Genomic DNA, 18,144 nt, shown 5'->3' on the forward strand with positions numbered 1-18,144 from the left:
ATTGTATAATTAGAATTACAAACAAAAATTAAACGAAGCATTACAGTAATGTGAATTTATTTTAAAAAAGTAAAAATGAGTACCACTTTAGTTTAGGGTCCAATTCTCACTGTTAACTAGTTGCTTATTAGCATGCATATTACTAGGATATTGGCTGTTTATTAGTGCTTATAAAGCACATATTAATGCCTTATTCTGAATGACTATATTCTACATCCCTTAATCCACCCAATACCTAAACTTAACCTTTACTTACAATTAATAAGCAGTAATTAGGAGTTTGAGGCAAAAGTCATAGTTAATCGTGAGAATTGGACCCTAATCTAAAGTGTGACCAAAAAATAATTCTCTTACCAATAGACTTGATTTTCTCTATCCCCAAAATATTTTTTTTTCTTATTGATTTTGCGGTGAAATATGCCCCGGAAATGTTTTTTGTGAGATTCGCTCCGTTCACAAAGGACAGATTTTAATGCTGTCTGACGTGGAGCTGAACTGCCCCATGGCGAAGTCGAGCCCGACGCCGACCCCACAGCCCACCCCGAACGCAGCGTACAGCTGGGCTGGGAACGACCCGTGAAAGACGTGGAGAGGAAGCAGCCCATCATCCACGCTGTAGAAACTCAGAGTTCCTGCGGGCCGGTCCAGAAACACCCCTACACGGGGACTGTAGGTCACAGGGATCTCCTCCTTCTGATTGGCGTGCATGGCAGCACAGCACGTGTCTGACAGCTCCAAGCTCCACGATTGGCCGTTATACCCAAGCCCCGCCCCTGGAGCCGCCCCTTTGCGGGGCATTGAGGCACTGGCCACACCCAGAGACGAGCCCCGCCCCCTCCACTCCACCTCCCAGTAGCAGCGCTCAGAGGAGAGGACCTGGACACACAACACCTGCGTCCAGCAGTCGAAGCGCTGAGGGAGGTCCGGGAGCGCCTGGGACGTCTGATGAAGAGTGGCTACAGTGTCTCCGTCAGACAGGACCAGGCGCCGGTGGGCTGTGTTTGGGTCCAGGGTCAAATCACAAGCATCTAATGGAGACCGAGAGCGAGAAACAGATGAGAAAGATTGGACTGAAGCTAGTGATAGATGATGGAAGATAATCAGACGTCATGAGGAGGAATAAACTCACACTGCAGGATCTCGTCTCTGGTCCTCGGCTCTGGGGCCTGAATACTGTCAATGCTGATTTCTCTCACTGTAAAGAAAGATTGAGACAACCAACAGCTGTGAGAAAATATGATCATTCAAACATTTTTTAAAAATATCTATCCATCTGTGTGTGTGTGTGTATCTATCTATCTATCTATCTATCTATCTATCTATCTATCTATCTATCTATCTATCTATCTATCTATCTATCGATCGGTCTTCTTTCTAGTGTGTCATCTGTCATTCTCTATCATCTGTCTGTCATTTTATCCGTCTATCTGCCTGCCTACCTGCGTGTGTGTGTGTGTGTGTGTGTGTGTGTGTGTGTTTCTGTCTGTCATCCATCCATCCATCCATCGTTATGCATATAGCATAAACTGTAAAAGATAACGTTGTAAATGCTCACATGTGGGAAAAGCAGGATTGATGAAGGAATTGTCAGTTGGTGAGTCCAGGAAAAGAGAGGGATTCACTGCACAGAGAAAGACAGAAACAGTTGTTTTCCTTCATGTAATTAATTTAACAAACCTTATCATGATGGAATAGGAAAAGCTACAACCCCAAAACCCATGAGACATTACCTTGTGCTGGCTCTCCCCCTGCAGAGAAAACAGAAACACATTTATAAATGCATTTTGTTGAAACGTCTCTTCTGCTCACCAAGGCCACATTTATTTGATCAAAAATATACTAAAAACTGTCAAATATTATTACACTTTAAAATAACTTCTCTGTGAATATATAGTAAAATATAATTTATTCCTGTGATCAAAGCTGAATTTATCATCATTACTCCAGTCTTCAGCGTCACATGATCCTTCAGAAATCATTCTAACATCATGATTTGATGCTCTAACATTTCTGATTATTATCAATATTCAAACAGTTGTGCAGCTTCATAATTTTGTGGAAACCTTGATGCATTTTTTTTCTTTGATGAATAAAAAGTTCAAAAGAACAGCATTTATTTGAGTCATTTATCAATTTAATGTGTTCTTTTGAAACTCAAACTTTTGAACGATTGTGTATGCTTTTTTAATTTGTTTATTAATTGTATTAATTTTTTATTATTTAAACAGTACAATTTAGTTTTTCCCCATGACCAATTTTCATCCTCTCACTGTTGTTTCAATGTAGAGTACCGGTATTTAATCTATATATTCAAATAATTTACAATCTACATAATTTATAAATGTATAAAGTATTTTAAATGATTAATTATTCACATTAATAAAGCATTTAAACTGTAAAGTATAATTTCAAATAATTCTTTAATCATCTGCATAAACTGATTGACTTACAGACACTGGAAGAGGCGGGGCTTCGTGGCATCACTGACTCCGCCTCCTGTATAGTGGGTGTGGCCTCTTTCACTGTGATGGTACAAATGTGACGCATGTTAAAAGGCTTGAAATCTAAATTTAGTCGAAAGGTTTTGCTTTGTTTGAAACGTGCCTGAAAACAACACACCATAGCAGACAAAATAAGGACATTGAGGTACTTGACATTTGACCTCAGTTCACATGAGACTAAGCAGGAAATACAGGCGTTCATCTGGATGCTAGACAAACCAGTATGACCAGTAAAGATTTCTTGACAAGCCTTAGCTAGGTTTCTTTGTGTGTGGGTTTATGTGGGTATATTTAGGGCACACATTTGTCCCCAGAGGTTAGTAAGCTTTATATTACAGCAATAGAAATCATATGTCGTCATTTAGACTGCAAAGTAAACGTGTGTATTCTTGAGCTCACCCGTGTCCTGTCTCTTCTTCCTGTTTCTGGGTAAGAGAGAGCTCAGACTCCATCTGTCCGCTGATGAAGAAGAGAATGAGGAAATTTAAGAATAAAATCCTGAACTCAACACTTATTCCAGGCAGAGTGTGTGAGTCACTCACATTGTCTGGCCGGCTGCTGTCGGTCCGCAGCGTTTGAGCTTTGCTGTGAGGGACTCGGACTTTCTCCATTGACTGTTAGAAGGAAAACAGGCATAAACATGTTATTCCCAACGGAGTCTGTTGAATGTCCATGATGGGACCTGAATCAAACGGCACCTTGCTCTTTGTCCTCTCTCCTCAGTCTCGGTCTGATTGAACTCAAGCTCCAGCGGTCCGCTGAGAATTGAGAGTAAAACAGCTTTAAAACAATGAAAGCCTTCATTTAAACCCAAATGACAGTGTGTGTCTGTACGTGATTTCACCTTGCTCTTCATCACGTGTGCTTCTGCTCTGTGTGCTCTGACGTCTCTGAGAGCTTTGATTTTCTCTTTCTAGAACAGAATTAGGACTAAAATCATATTGATAAAACACAAAAGTGAACAATAACACATGAAGTGACACTAGGGTGAATGGTAGGAAATGTCAGAGTTATTTTTTTTTTTTTTACTCTAGAATCAAACGGGGGAAAAAAGAAATTGTATTTCTGGGACCATTTAGACTAGAGTTTTTACTGAGATATTTTATCCTCTAATTCTCATTTGTATTAGTATATGAATTTATTAATTATTTAAATTGCATCTATAATATTTAAATATTTACATTTCTAAAGTATTTAAATGGTACTTTAAAGTTTATAAAGTATTTGAAATGGTACTTTAAAGTTTTTAAGTATTTGAATTGTTTTTCCATATGAAGATCATGGTGCCAATGATGAAGTGCTAAAAATATATTTTATTAAAGTTTATTAGTCATTTTCATAGTCTAATATTAAAGGAAATAAATAATGTATTATATTAATAATAAATAATAGTTGAATCATTCAAAAGTAAATATATCTAGTAACACAGTATGATAATGAGACCGTGAAGAACATGTGTTTGGTTATCATTAAAAAAAAAAGTATGTAATGAAAAATACTTTAATGTTATAAAAATAGGCTTTAAAAAAAAAAAATAGGATATGACATGTACATCTTTGTGAGATTCGTCCAATGAAACCCACCCTGCTCTCTGTTTTCTCCTCTCCGTCTCCCTCTTCCTGAACTTAAACTCCGGGTGTCTGCTGAGGAATCAAACACACAGTGATCAAAACTACACCGGACAGATGTTTGTCTTCAACAGATTTTTATTTCTCCTTCTCACCTTCAGTGTTTTCTCTTTCCTCTGTTCTTTGTGTCTCTCTCGGTCTCAATGAACTGCGACTCCTGTCGGCTACAGAGTGAGAAACTATAAATGACAAACTACAGATGATCACAGACATGAGACAGGAGTACGAGTGTGTGAGACGCGTGTCTTACTGTCATCTCTCTCCTCTCTCGCTGGTCTGGCTGGTCTTTGGGAGTTTGTAACACCTCTGTTAACTGCTGTACAAATATAAAAACTATTAAAATCCTACATTCAGTCATTTTTGTCAGAGTAAATCATATCATCTCACCTCTTGGCTCACTGTTTCTCACGGCTTGTGGACGCGTGTTCACTGAAGAAAGTAAAAAAGAAAAAACTTATGGCACACCTGATATTTGACTAAATTTAATTATATTAGGAGCTTAAAAGTTTTACCAGATCCTCGTGTGCTTACTGACGGCAGTGGTGGGGGTCCTGAAACATATTCACATACATTAGATATTCTAAGACAGAAAACAAAAAACAATGCATTGGTTTTATTCATTGTTTTCATACCTTGCACACGAGCAGCTCTGGTTCCTTTTCCAGAAAACACTGTGATGCAGAAACAAGGTCAAGTGCTGAGAAGGTTTATAGACAAATGACAGATGAAACTAGGACTCAACCAAACACTGTGTTGATCATATTATTTATAATATCAATTTTGTGTTACATACACACTCACTGGCCACTTTTTTAGGTACACTTGTTCAATTGCTCATTAATGCAAATATCTAATCAGCCAATCACATGGCAGCAACTCAATGCATTTAGGCATGTAGACATGGGCTGTGTTTGAAATCGCCCCCTATACCCTCATTCACTATCCCCTCGATTACTCCACTAATATAGTTCACTTGAAGGAGTGAATGAAAACGAGTGAGTGAATTCGGACACTGAGTGCACCGGAAGAGCGGCTGATTTTGTACTTGCTGTTTAATAATCATTTGAAACTTAGAAAACTGGCAGCTCCAGTAGTAATGAAAGATTTATCTTGAACTCTGTCATGGAAACTAGCATGTATAAACCTTAATTAAACAATTTAAAAGGAATTTATACCTGTATTTTATGTATTGTTTTATGTATTCTTATAATTATTTTTATTTATATGACTGGCATCATTTTATCTGTCTCTGTTTTTGTTATTTATATTGTTGTATTGGCATTCCACTTTGAAATTGAAAAACTATCAGATTTTTTTTTTTTTTTTTTTTTTGAAAATTGACTTACGCTTCATTAAGCCTCCTGTTTTCTGGCCGTTGCGCTCTGCCACCGTGAACGATGTGGTGTTGAACACTGAGAAGAAACACAGATAATAATGACCCTCCAGTGACCCTGTACTTGACAGCATTAGTTCAGTGTTTGTGTGTACCTGTCTTGTTGATCTTGTCCAGCTCCTGGTCACACATCTCCTCCACTTTCTCCCGGAGCTGGACAATGACGCTCCTGACGGGATCAAACGTGGCTTCAGGGTTGGCGGTCACAGCTCCCAGCTCTCCCCCCTCCAGCGGACAGCACAGAGACTGATACGTCTGTGGAGACCAGGAGAAGAACACGGCATCAGAGACAGTATAAAGAGATTATTCATTTGCGTCTCTTAGGTCCTGTTTTTTAGCTGGTATTAAGATGCGTTTTGGTTGATCAGATCACAAGTGGAGACGCTAAATACAGCTATAAACGGGGTCTAAAACATTTTGAGCTTGTCCACTTTCAGACACTTCCAGAGGGAGTCGAAAACACATTAGACCAGATTGCTTTCGTAGTGTAAACGCTCATGTGATCGAATGTGTTCAAACAGCCACAAAAGACCGTCTACTCTCCGTCTACTGAACTAATGCTTACACATTATGGGAAGAGCTCTAGCCAGACGGGATTTAAACTTTGTTGGATGAAGATTGAAGAATCCAAATTTAAGAATATGTTTAAGATCTGCTGATCTTACTTCCTTACATAACATCACATGAAAAACTAAGGTGAATTACACTGTATTGGGCATTCAAGGTGAACATGATGGCATCAATTTACTGATCAGAAGTCAGCTTTAAGTCAGCTGTCTAAACATTGTAATAGTCAGGGGTTTTGTTAGCCTTTGATCTTCCAACTAAGAGTTGGACTGTGTGTGAATGTTACCTAGTCTTAGTTCTCGGGACCATTTGTGTTTATAACATTTGGGGAAGTCAGTTGGGGGCAATTACCTCTATTGTCTTTAGATGATTAGATTTAGTGGTTACCTCTAAGGCTGTGTGTATGTTTAGCACCTTTAAAGACAGCCCACTGAAAGGCCTATAAAGAAACCATGTGAAGTATGTTAGTTAGAATGATTTGGGAAGAACTGCAGCCGCGTACAGCGAAGTCCTCAATAAAGAATAACTTTGTTTGAACGTGATCCCCAACGTCTCCTGGTCCCTTGCTTCGACGAAGAAAAAGTTTTCAACAATTTGGTGCCGTGACCCGGATGGAGAAACTGAAACTCAACAAAGAATGAACTTTCCAGACGGAACCTTGAAAACTTCAAGCTCAAAGATCTTAACAAAGGTGACTGAGTCCCAGACTGCATCTTGAAACTTCAAGCTCCAAAAAAATCTCAAAGACTGAATTTTTCCAGACGGAATCTTTCTCTACAAATGAAAGACTCTGTGAGTTTCACTCCATTAAAAGAACCAATGCAGACCAGTACAAATGTTTTCCTCTGCGCCGTTCAGAGAAGTAGTTAACAAACAGCTGTAGAGTTTGGTTAACTAAAGATAAGCCTCTAAAAAGTTTTCTTTTAGAGATGAAATTGATCCTCTGTTGTTGACAGGGAAGATTAACAGTTACATGTTAATATTGTGTGTATGCTCTTGCTAGAGAAGACCTATCTGTAAGCTAGAGAATTAGCTTTAGAATTAGATTAGCCTCATGTGCTAATAAGATTGTACCCTCTGTTTGCAAGACAGTAGAGAGAATTTTTTTTAGTGTTTTGTGATTAAGTAACAAAGGAAGTCACAAAATGGTTAGAAGGAATGCTAGGCTGATACCCACGACAGAGAAAGGTGGATTAGCTAGCCCGTTATGGACAGACAATGAGTTTAAGTCCTTGTTAGGAGAATGCATGGACTCAATCGTGACTGAGGAAGTCAGATTGAATTTAACAAAGAAATTTGGCATTGATGCAGTCAAAGTTTGGTCAATTGAAGATTGTAAGAAGGTACTAGGAGCAAGTATTCGCAAGAACGATATGAAAGCTATTATCTGTTGTTACCGAGAATTTAGCTTATCCATTGCACAAGAACAAGCTCGTTGTATTGCTACGTTAAACGATCAGAACAAACAATTGCAGACTCACATGTCCTGTCTCAAGACAAAGGTGGGCCATAACAAAGCCTCAACCAAATGTGATTTAGAAGACCAACAGTCAGATGAAAGCTATCCTGATTTACAGTCTTTTGATAGTATAGAGGACAATGTCAATGCAGATGTAAATGCAGTTGAAGTGTGCGTAGCCAGACAAAAGCCTCAGGGAAAAGGTGTTGATACAGTTCCATGTGCAACCCCCATATTGCAGCCACAAGCAATCAAAACATCTTTAGGTCCTAAAGAGATTGAGAGAATTGCTGAAAGTTTGCCATCAGTGCAAAGAAATTTTTCTAAGTTTAGAAGAGCATTGATCAGCAAAATGCGGCTCTATGATATGACTCTAGCTGAAGTCACCCAGCTAATATCACAGATCTTGACTGAGTCAGAATTCAATGATTTTGAAAGTGCTGTAAATAATTCTGAACTGCAACAGGCCAGTAAAGATGAATTAAGAGAGGAAGTTGTTAAAGTGTTAAAGAACATTGTTGGACCGAAAGTGGACTGGTCAAAGCTCACTAATTGTGTACAGAAGAAGGATGAAACTGTTTGTGAGTACACAGAACGATTCTGTCAGATCGCTGCCGTTTACAGCGGAATTGCCGACACTCCAGAGAAAGTGTTAGGTCATAATGGTCCTCTAGTTCGCACATGGTCCGATGGTCTTTTGTCAGAACATAGAAATGCATTGCCTTTCTTAGATCTTACATGGTCAAATAGAACCCTGCAAGACAACTTGGACAGTTTAGCTATTTGGGAAAGAGACTTTGATGTCAAGGCAAGAGTAAAAATTGCAGCAGCATCCTTTAAGGTTAACTCAGAGAAGCCAAAGAAACGCAAAAGTCCTAGAGAAGCCAGTTGTTCTTACTGTGGCAAGCACGGACATTTTGGAAAAGAATGTCGAAAAAATAAAAATAACTTAAGACAAGTTAACAATGTTATGCAGCATTTACTACATTTGTTTGCAACTTTGAAGCAACCCCTCCCCTCGTCACTGGACTCGTGGGTAAGCTTTTTGAGGTGTTAACAATTTGGGCTGTGATTGCTTAATCTCCCCAGTAACTTACAACAAAGATGAAAGACTTATTTTTGTTTAATAGAACAAAAGAAAAGTGACTGTCACAGTCTTTGTTTGGGGGACATTCAGAAAACTCACAGCCTTAAAATGTTATACCACAGAATATTGCAGTTAGACAACCATCCTCTGTTAATGATGTTTATTAGGACTGATGTTTCACTGGAGAATGGAGATGTGTCAATTTTCTCACACACTGTACAGTGTGCACACAACAGGGACAGAATAGGACACGGTTCAGTGAGGGCCCTGGAAAGAACTGACGCAACAGGCGTCAGGGGCCAATCCAGGGTGAAGACAACCTCATAGGCCTTTCCCCATTTAGTCCATCCTTACCTCACTGGTCCATAGGTGTCAAATAAATTAAGAAATAGGGAAAGAATGAAACGACAACAGTAGACTCTGAAAACGATAGAACCATAGTGGTTAAACTGCTACAACCGTAGTGTTTTGAAGAAATACTGCTCTGTTTTGTTTTCTTTCTTCCTCTGTGCAGATAAACACTTGATGGCTGTTCCAAAAATCCATATGCAATGACGTCTCACCTGCATATGAAGCCACAACCTCAAGAAGACAACTACACCCATTGCTGAACGAGCCAATCACAAAAGAAAAAGAAAAAAATACACAACGCAGAGATAAAGAACCTTCAGTCATCCATCGATATGATCAAGACTACAAGCCTGCACCATTATCTGAGTGCTGCACCGGGTTAATGTCAAGTTAACCAACAAGCAATTTTGATCTTTCAACAAAATGACACCCCAGATGACTGAAGATAATTCTTCATGGTTCAGAAACTTGTTCACGAGAAAATTAGTTCCAACCATAAAAGAAAATGAAAAATACACAGCGCAGAGACACCACGGACCCTAATCGCATGTTCGTTTCTGTGTCAACATGCAATTACAGAAAATCAACACAGAACATGTGCGACTTATGGAAGAATGAAGTCCATGCATGAATACTGCTGGTCTGCCGTTTCTTTGTTTTATTGTGTTGCAGGTATGTGTGTATGCCATGATGTATGCCATGAGTCATCAGAGCGACTCTACATGACAAATGGACTCTACAGGAAACAGACTTCACAGCTATTCAGGCGCCATGGACTTTCAAGACTTCCACTCTTATGCTACATGGTTTTCTGTGTAATCATGTGACATTTTACACCCTGCGTCGCAGGTGTCAACAGTTATGGTTTTGAGAAGAACTATGACACTCATGTAAATCAAGGACACAACACAGAGCAAGTTATATGTGCCTGTAACTTACACAAGTTACAAGAATGAACATATGTGATGTGCCTGTAACTTACACCAGTTACAAGAATTAACTTTATGTGTTTAAATTTGTATTTTGTGAGAGTTTTTAAGAACTCTCAAATGGGGGACTGAAGAATCCAAATTTAAGAATATGTTTAAGATCTGCTGATCTTACTTCCTTACATAACATCACATGAAAAACTAAGGTGAATTACACTGTATTGGGCATTCAAGGTGAACATGATGGCATCAATTTACTGATCAGAAGTCAGCTTTAAGTCAGCTGTCTAAACATTGTAATAGTCAGGGGTTTTGTTAGCCTTTGATCTTCCAACTAAGAGTTGGACTGTGTGTGAATGTTACCTAGTCTTAGTTCTCGGGACCATTTGTGTTTATAACATTTGGGGAAGTCAGTTGGGGGCAATTACCTCTATTGTCTTTAGATGATTAGATTTAGTGGTTACCTCTAAGGCTGTGTGTATGTTTAGCACCTTTAAAGACAGCCCACTGAAAGGCCTATAAAGAAACCATGTGAAGTATGTTAGTTAGAATGATTTGGGAAGAACTGCAGCCGCGTACAGCGAAGTCCTCAATAAAGAATAACTTTGTTTGAACGTGATCCCCAACGTCTCCTGGTCCCTTGCTTCGACGAAGAAAAAGTTTTCAACAAGATCCAAGTTTGGTTTGAAGATGAAAAACGTACCAAGCACAATGTTCTCTCACCATTCCTGATTTCTAACACACACTCACAGAGCGTTCGGCTGGCCTTGTGTCTGTCAGAGCAGAAACTAAAGCTGATGCTCTCTGTATGTTTTTCTGTCGTCTCCGGTCACGTTCATATGTAAATTGCGCAATCTTATTTTGTCCATTAGATCAAAAGATCTGAAAAAAAAAAACATACATTTACCCGCCCATAGACCCTCTCCTTAAGAAACAATAGAATCACCTAGTTGCATAAACTCCCACTCGTGCAAGTCTGGAGAATCATGACTGTTAATGAAGAGGGAGGGATTATCATTAATTAGCCAAAGTCTGTAGAGTACAAATAGACCAAAGGGCAGCACCTCAGCAGTGTGACTAGCTATTGAACAATGGCAGGAAGTTGGTGTGCTGTTCAGTCTCTGGCACTTTGTGTTTGGTTCTGTGCGTTCAGTCATGCTGTTCCGAGGTGGAGTGATCTGCCCCAGAATCCTCAGGCTCTGACGTTCCAGCAAACTGACCAGTGGTTTCAAAAGCCAGTTCAACAGCAATCTAGTCAATGGTTTTCTCAGCAGGTTCAAAAGCCAGTTCAACAGCAAGCTAGTCAACAGTTTCCTCAGTCAGTTCAACAGCAAGCTAGTCAACAGTTTCCTCAGCAGGTTCAACAGCAAGCTAGTCAACAGTGGCAAGCTAGTCAACAGTTTCCTCAGCAGGTTCAAAAGCCATTTCAACAGCAAGCTAGTCAATGGTTTCCTCCACAGGTTCAACAGCAAGCTAGTCAACAGTTTCCTCAGCAGGTTCAACAGCAAGCTAGTCAACAGTGGCAAGATAGTCAACAGTTTCTTCAGTCAGTTCAACAGCAAGGTAGTCAGCAGTTTCCTCAGCAGGTTCAGCCTAAGCAGCTAGTGGCACAGGCAGAGCCCCTTGACAAATGTACTGTAGCTGATTATGAGCAGATTCAATGTGGACCACCTGGTATCAGTGGTGCTGAGTGTGCTGCTATCAACTGCTGCTTTAACGGACAGCAGTGTTACTATGGGAAGGCAGGTAAGAGTCTAGTCAATGTAGAGGCATTCATGTTAAACTGATCCTCAGCAATAACCTGCTCTTGTAACTTGTTCCAGTGACTGTCCAGTGTATAAGAGATGGTCAGTTTGTGGTAGTGGTGGCTAGAGATGTTACGCTGCCTCGATTGAGCCTGGATTCAGTCCGTCTCCTGGGAGGAAGTGATCCAGCTTGCAGTCCTGTGGGATCCACACCTTTCTTTGCTATATACCAGTTCCCTGTCACTGCATGTGGCACAAGCATGATGGCGAGTAGCTGCTTGTGGCTTTGTTCTGCATGGCTTAGAATGGACTGGATGCTAACAATGTTATTATTTGCAGGAGGACAGTGGATATGTGGTGTATGAAAACAGAATGACCTCCTCATATGAAGTGGGTATCGGACCACTTGGTTCCATTACAAGGGACAGCCATTTTGAGTAAGTGATGTATGATTTATCATAAATGTGAATCATTGACAAATGCTACAAGCTCACTGTTTGTTGTCCAGGCTTCTCTTCCAGTGTAGGTACTCTGGTACCTCTGTGGAAGCTCTGGTTGTGGAGGTCAACACTGTTCCTCCACCTCCACCAGTAGCAGCTCCTGGACCCCTCAGGGTGGAGCTTAGACTGGCGAATGGTCAATGTGTCACCAAAGGCTGTGCAGAAGGTAAGTGTTGGTCCCAAGTATGCCTAAAGCCTTTCTAAAACTCCAGTTTCTAGTTAAACACTGCATTCTTCCTCAGGGGACGAGGCGTACACGTCCTACTACAGTGATGCTGATTATCCAGTTACAAAAGTCCTGCGGGAGCCTGTGTATGTTGAGGTGCACATTTTGGAGAGGACCGACCCCAACATTGTCCTGATGCTGGGACATTGCTGGGCGACATCAACCCCAAGTCCACTCAGCCTACCCCAATGGGATCTTCTGGTTGATGGGTGAGTCAGGCCAGTCTTTATCCATCTAGTGTGCTGTAAGGCATTTCTGACTGCCTCTTTGCCTTTCAGATGCCCTTACCAGGATGATCGTTACCTGACCACATTGGTTCCAGTGGCTGGATCATCTGGTCTTCAGTTCCCAACCCACTACAAGCGCTTTATTGTGAAGATGTTCACATTTGTAGATCCAGCATCACTGGCTCCTCTGCAGGAAACCGTATGCTCTGCAGCCTTACCACAACCCTTAATATTAGTGCATTTTTTTACAGTGAATTCTATGGCTTAACCCTTTCCCCCTCTGTTAGATCTTCATCCACTGTAGTACAGCGGTGTGCCATCCCTCCTCTGGCTCCTGTGAGCAAAGTTGCACTAGGAAAAGTGAGTGCTTGCTGTAAGTTGACTTCAGGAACTGAGAATTTATTTAAATGCCCCTCATGCTTCTACCACTTTTTACAGGAAGAGACACGCACGTCAAGACCATCTCTAGTGGGCAAACTGTGGTGTCTAGTGGACAAGTTAACCTGGTCAAGTGAATTTAAGTGTTTTAATAAACTTTATGAAACTCAACATGTTTCTCTTTGGTATTCATTTCTGTCTGGCGTTGGATGTTTCATGACTGTTCTCAGTTTGACTTCTGCACTACTAAACCTTTGTCTTGTGCATTGAGATTCTTGACTTGAACTAAACAAGCCAAGTTTCTGCCTAAGCCATTTAACTTTACTATTTGCCAAGTTCTAGTCATTAACTTGGGCCCCTGTTCATGTTTCACATATAAGGTTTTAGCTTGTCTGTGAGGCTTTACATATGACTATGGCTGGACTAGCATAACTGCATATATTGATGCCCAAACTCCTCTGGGGTCACTCATTGGCTTTTTGGAATGCTTTACAGTCATGCAAGTATAGAATCATATCTTGGGATAAAGGATGAGTGCTTTTTTCTTTTTTTTTTTTTCAGGCTAGTCCCAGTAATGTAGACTACTTTGACTTTCATTTAAGCATTAATCCCTTAACTGTATCCCAACTAGGTAGCTGTCCAAGGCCTTGTTTACACCTGGTACTAAGAAGCATTTTTGTAAATTGGCTCAAAGGTGGCCTGTGGTAAATGAAGGTGTAAAAAGGGGCTTGTTTTTGGCCACTTCAAGAGGTAGTCCAACACATTCGACCAGATTGCTTTCATAGAGTAGATGCTTGTGGTTGATTGCGTTCGAACAGCCACAAAATGGTGTACTCTACTGCTTACCTAGTACGTAAACATTTAAGTGTGCTAGCAGGTGTGATTTGAAGGGTGTGCTATCAGTAGAAAACCTGTAGTATTTTCGAATTACTGTGCTTCCCTCCCTCATATCCCCCTGAGACGAGAGATTTTTGTATTTTTTATCTGGAAAAAATCCTCCAATGACGCAAAAAACGTCATTTTGCGTCATCTGAGGACTTTTTGGCCAGAGGCTAGAAACTACGGCCAGTGCTAGGAGCTAGTTCCGCATGTTTTCAACCCGCCCATAGGGGGTGGGATCTCACTCACAGAATGTACAAATTGTGTCAGCCATCTTTCTTTAGAAGCTAAGCTATCAGGCTCTTGTTCTGTGGAGAAAGCTGAGTAGTAGGGGTTACCATCCTTTTTTTTTTCGGCCGTGGAGATCGTCCAAAATGTCCGGGATTTGGCTTTTGCTTTCTACAGTCGCCATTCATTGTTTACATGCACACATTCAATCTAAATGAATTCATTCCGATTGGTGAATCTGAATGTAGTGTTTACATGAACGCTAAACAAGTGATCAGTTGATGTGCGTTTTAGCATTGCTAAGAAAATTCCTCGCGCCGTTCTCCCGCGCCCCTCAGCCTCGTCCTGCTCGCCACAGTAAACATAATGAATGGCGACTGTAGAACGCAAAAGCCGAATCCCGGACATTTTGGGAGATCTCGAAATCCCGGGCAGACTCGTCACGGAGACTCACGATAAAACGGCGTCTTTTAAGTTTTGAGTCAACTGGTAGCCTAGCCTAGTTGTTTAACTGCGCTCTCTTACCGGTAGGCGTGGCTTGGGAGTGGCCTCGTAGGGCAGCGAAGCAATTGCATTCTGGGAGTTGTTGTCTTTCATCCACATGAGCCAAAAATACATTTTCTGGCTTTTCTCAGTCTAGAAGGCTCCAAATTCAAAAATAATTTCACATTTCTACTACATAAATGACCCATTTTAAATACACATTCATCGTTCCAGAGGTGAAGTATCCCTTTAAACTTTCTTAAATTATACAGGCCTGTTGCCATAAGAAAACTATGATGTGTTTCAAAGATAAAAAAACAATCCAGAATAACTAAAACATCTAATATAAAAAAGGCTGAATTCAGAATGGCAGAAATAGTACTAGCATACTATTTTGAATTCAGCTCAATGTGGTTTTATGTATGTTCAAAAGGGAAAAATTGACTTTTAAAGAAATCAGGACAGAAGTGGTTGAAAGTGGACAAAAGAGACGGATTAAAACACCAGGTGTAAACAGGAATGTGTCTCCCTCGTCTACTTGTGATCCGATCAACCAAAACGCATCTTGATACCAGGAGTAAACAGCGCCTCAGGCAAGTGGCCTTTCTGTCTTTTAAATTTATGGAAACCCGCAAACAATGATTTTAGAAAACCCCACATGTCCCCAAAATAGATTAAACCAGTGGTTCTCAACAAACTTCAGATCTTGCTGTGGACAATAGAGGGGCCTTGAAGTCAAAAAGGTTGAGATCCACTGGATTAAGCCATCATCTGACCTTCAGGAAGTAGATATTGTCCTGGCAGTTGATGAGCTCTTTGAGTTCTCCATCTTTACTCTTCAGCTGTTTGACTTCGGCCTCCAGTTTGGTCACGACATCCTGGGTTTCGTTGAGCTTCTCCTGCCCGGCGGAGAGCATCACGTCCTGGACAAGATCCAGCATCCGCTGCACTGACTCCTGGAGCTCCGACAGGACCGAATCAGCCTCGTCCCGCACCATGTCTGAGGAACGCTTCACACACACACACACACACACACACACACACACACACACACACACACACACACACACACACACACACACACACACACACACACACACACACACACACACACACACACACACACACACACACACACACACACACACACACACACACACACACAGTGAGGATCATCCAGACTGTGATCTTGAGCAATGGAACTCATAAAACCAACAGAATATGCATATATAATGTTGTTTTGTTGTGGGAGTGTCATAAATATTTACCGTGAGCGTGTCTAAGACTTTTTTCATGTCTTTCAGTTCTCTCTCTCTGTCCTGGAGTCTCTGGTGGTTCTCAGACAGAACTGCGCCCAGCTCTTTCTAATTCAACAACAATGATCAACGCACAAAACAAGTGTTCAGAATAGACTGGAATGTGGACTGGAATGAATATGGAGTAGAACAAGACTAGGTCATGAATACTAAACCACACTTACACATAAATACAGCACTCCAGAGTTAAAGGTGAGTCATGTTTTTCATACAGTGGCAGTGAAAGAGCATTATTCTGAATGATGTCACTGCCTTCCTTGCATACGTGATCATTTTCCCATGTCAAAAATATAATGTCCTCAAAGCGGTTGTTATTCAAATGGAAAAAGCTTGGCATTCGTGTACCTTATAGAAAATTGCTTTAATAAGAGAGGCTTGTTGTAACCTGTATATTTGTATATTGTAGCTTTTGAAAACAATAATGTGACCAATAAACATTTAATATTCACCAGTATTATTGATCTGACTGCACTGATGCTGTTGTATGAGAACTGAACTGAGCTGAATGATGACATATTTTTTGCAGAACTGCCTTTTAGATGAACTAATTTAATATTTGATGATCATTACAACTGAACTGAATCAGCACTGAAGTGACTTCAGTTGAACAACAGCCGAAATGAATAACAGTATTGTATAAAGCGCTATAGAAATAAAGGTGACTTGGCCTGAAATTTCCTTTGCATAAAAGCATTGTCATATACAATTTATTTACTATACTTATATCCAATAATACTATGGTTTTATAATGGAGATTTATAAAAAAAGAATTATAAACCAATATGACCAATATGGTATTGTGCATAAAAGTGCCAAAAACATAAACGATAAATGCTGAAACCATGTTAGGGTTATCAATGTACCAAAATGACTCCCATCTATGAACCTTTTACTAGAATGTGTGGGTGTGTGTGTGTGTGTGTGTGTGTGTGTGTGTGTGTGTGTGTGTGTGTGTGTGTGTGTGTGTGTGTGTGTGTGTGTGTGTGTGTGTGTGTGTGTGTGTGTGTGTGTGTGATTTACATTACATTGTGGGAACCAAATGTCCCCACAAGGATAGTAAAACCTGAGATCACCTACATTGTGGCTGGCTGGTTGGTCCCCACGAGGGAAATGGGTTAATAAACATACTAAATTATATTTTTTTGAAAATATAAAAATGCAGAAAGTTTTCTGTGATGGATAGGTTTAGGGTTAGGGGATATAATATACAGTTATGGATGGATACAGTTATGGATACAGTTACAGTCCAGTATAAAAATCATTATGTCTATGAAAAGTCCCCATAAAACGTGAAAATTGTGTGTGTGAATGTGGTTCCCCCACCTGTTTCTCGGAGCGCTCCGCCTGTGTGGACAGGCTCTCGTGGCCCTTGTGCTGGTTACTGGTGCAGAGCCAGCACACGTACATCTGGCACGAGCGGCAGAAGAACTCCTGCAGGTACTTGTGCTCGGGGCAGATCTTCTCACTCAGGTTCCCGGTGGGCGCGATCAGCTCGTGGCTCTTCATCTTGTCCTGCATGTCGTGGGGTTTCAGGTGAGTCTCGCAGAACGATGCCATGCACACCAGACACGTCTTCACGGCCGCTGTGGGCGCCGTGCACCGGTCACAGGGCACGGCGGAGGCGGGCAGGGGTTTCGGGGCTCCTTTGCTCCGTGCGCGCTCTGACGCGGAGGTTGCCGCGCGCCGCGCGCTCTTGATGGACTCGCGCCCGGATGGATTCAGGGTCCCGCGCCGGAGCTGCTCCACGGCTTCAGCCAGCATTGTGTTCCGGCAGAGAGTGGGACGAGGGTTGAAGGCCTGCCGGCATTCAGGACAGCTGTAGGTTCCGCTTTTCCTGCCTTCATTATCCCAGTAATCCGCGATACAATCCTTGCAGTAACTGTGGCCGCACGGGATGGTCACAGGGTCAGTGGGCAGATCCAGACACACGGGGCAGTTAAACTGCTCCTCTGTCCACACACGACCACTCATTCCGAGGGTGTAAATTCAAATTAATGCTATAATAAAATAAAGCTGAACCTAATCTACTCCACACACACACCTGTGATTCAGTGTGAATGTTCCAGCTGTGAGAGTGTCTGTCTGTCTCTCCGGTTTGACTGGCTGTGGGTGAGACACTCACTGAGCAGGTTTGGGGAGAAAAGCAGGCCTGAGTACAGTGCATTCCTCTTCATTTGCATTACAAGTAGGCCTATGTAGGAAGTAAATGAAAGAATAAAGCCAAATAAAGTATAATACAAATAATAG

The 18,144-nt window shown here is 41.2% G+C and overlaps 2 protein-coding genes across 2 annotated transcripts; one reads left to right on the forward strand and one right to left on the reverse strand.

Moving 5' to 3' along the window:
- Positions 1-105: 105 nt before the first annotated feature.
- Positions 106-17,943, reverse strand: trim25l (tripartite motif containing 25, like). The gene is made up of 18 exons (XM_081380534.1): positions 17,221-17,943; positions 15,850-15,945; positions 15,358-15,591; positions 5,618-5,777; positions 5,476-5,541; positions 4,762-4,800; positions 4,642-4,680; positions 4,517-4,558; positions 4,225-4,308; positions 3,346-3,414; positions 3,200-3,259; positions 3,044-3,115; positions 2,901-2,960; positions 2,451-2,522; positions 1,731-1,748; positions 1,556-1,621; positions 1,130-1,195; positions 106-1,028 (listed from the first exon to the last, which is right to left on the reverse strand). The coding sequence occupies exons 1-18, from the start codon at positions 17,866-17,868 to the stop codon at positions 454-456; spliced, it is 2,466 nt and encodes an 821-aa protein (XP_081236660.1). The 5' UTR covers positions 17,869-17,943; the 3' UTR covers positions 106-453.
- On the forward strand, positions 10,963-13,182 carry LOC308700251 (zona pellucida sperm-binding protein 4-like). Its single transcript, XM_081381782.1, has 8 exons — positions 10,963-11,661; positions 11,739-11,926; positions 12,000-12,097; positions 12,169-12,326; positions 12,403-12,595; positions 12,665-12,812; positions 12,901-12,973; positions 13,052-13,182. The coding sequence occupies exons 1-8, from the start codon at positions 11,007-11,009 to the stop codon at positions 13,126-13,128; spliced, it is 1,590 nt and encodes a 529-aa protein (XP_081237908.1). The 5' UTR covers positions 10,963-11,006; the 3' UTR covers positions 13,129-13,182.
- Positions 17,944-18,144: the final 201 nt, after the last annotated feature.

Source organism: Scardinius erythrophthalmus, assembly GCF_964197995.2.
Source record: "Scardinius erythrophthalmus genome assembly, chromosome: 12".
NCBI classification, from domain to species: Eukaryota; Metazoa; Chordata; class Actinopteri; order Cypriniformes; family Leuciscidae; genus Scardinius; species Scardinius erythrophthalmus.

Coding starts and splice junctions, on each gene's coding strand:
- trim25l (XM_081380534.1), bottom strand. CDS start 17,868: ATGAGTGGTCGTGTGTGGACAGAGGAGCAGTTTAACTGCCCCGTGTGT. Junction 4,559..4,641: donor AGTAAGCACACGAGGATCTG/GTAAAACTTTTA, acceptor TACTTTCTTCAG/TGAACACGCGTCCACAAGCC. Junction 2,523..2,900: donor GAAGAAGAGACAGGACACGG/GTGAGCTCAAGA, acceptor GTACCATCACAG/TGAAAGAGGCCACACCCACT.
- LOC308700251 (XM_081381782.1), top strand. CDS start 11,007: ATGGCAGGAAGTTGGTGTGCTGTTCAGTCTCTGGCACTTTGTGTTTGG. Junction 11,927..11,999: donor CATGTGGCACAAGCATGATG/GCGAGTAGCTGC, acceptor TATTATTTGCAG/GAGGACAGTGGATATGTGGT. Junction 12,098..12,168: donor ACAAGGGACAGCCATTTTGA/GTAAGTGATGTA, acceptor TTTGTTGTCCAG/GCTTCTCTTCCAGTGTAGGT.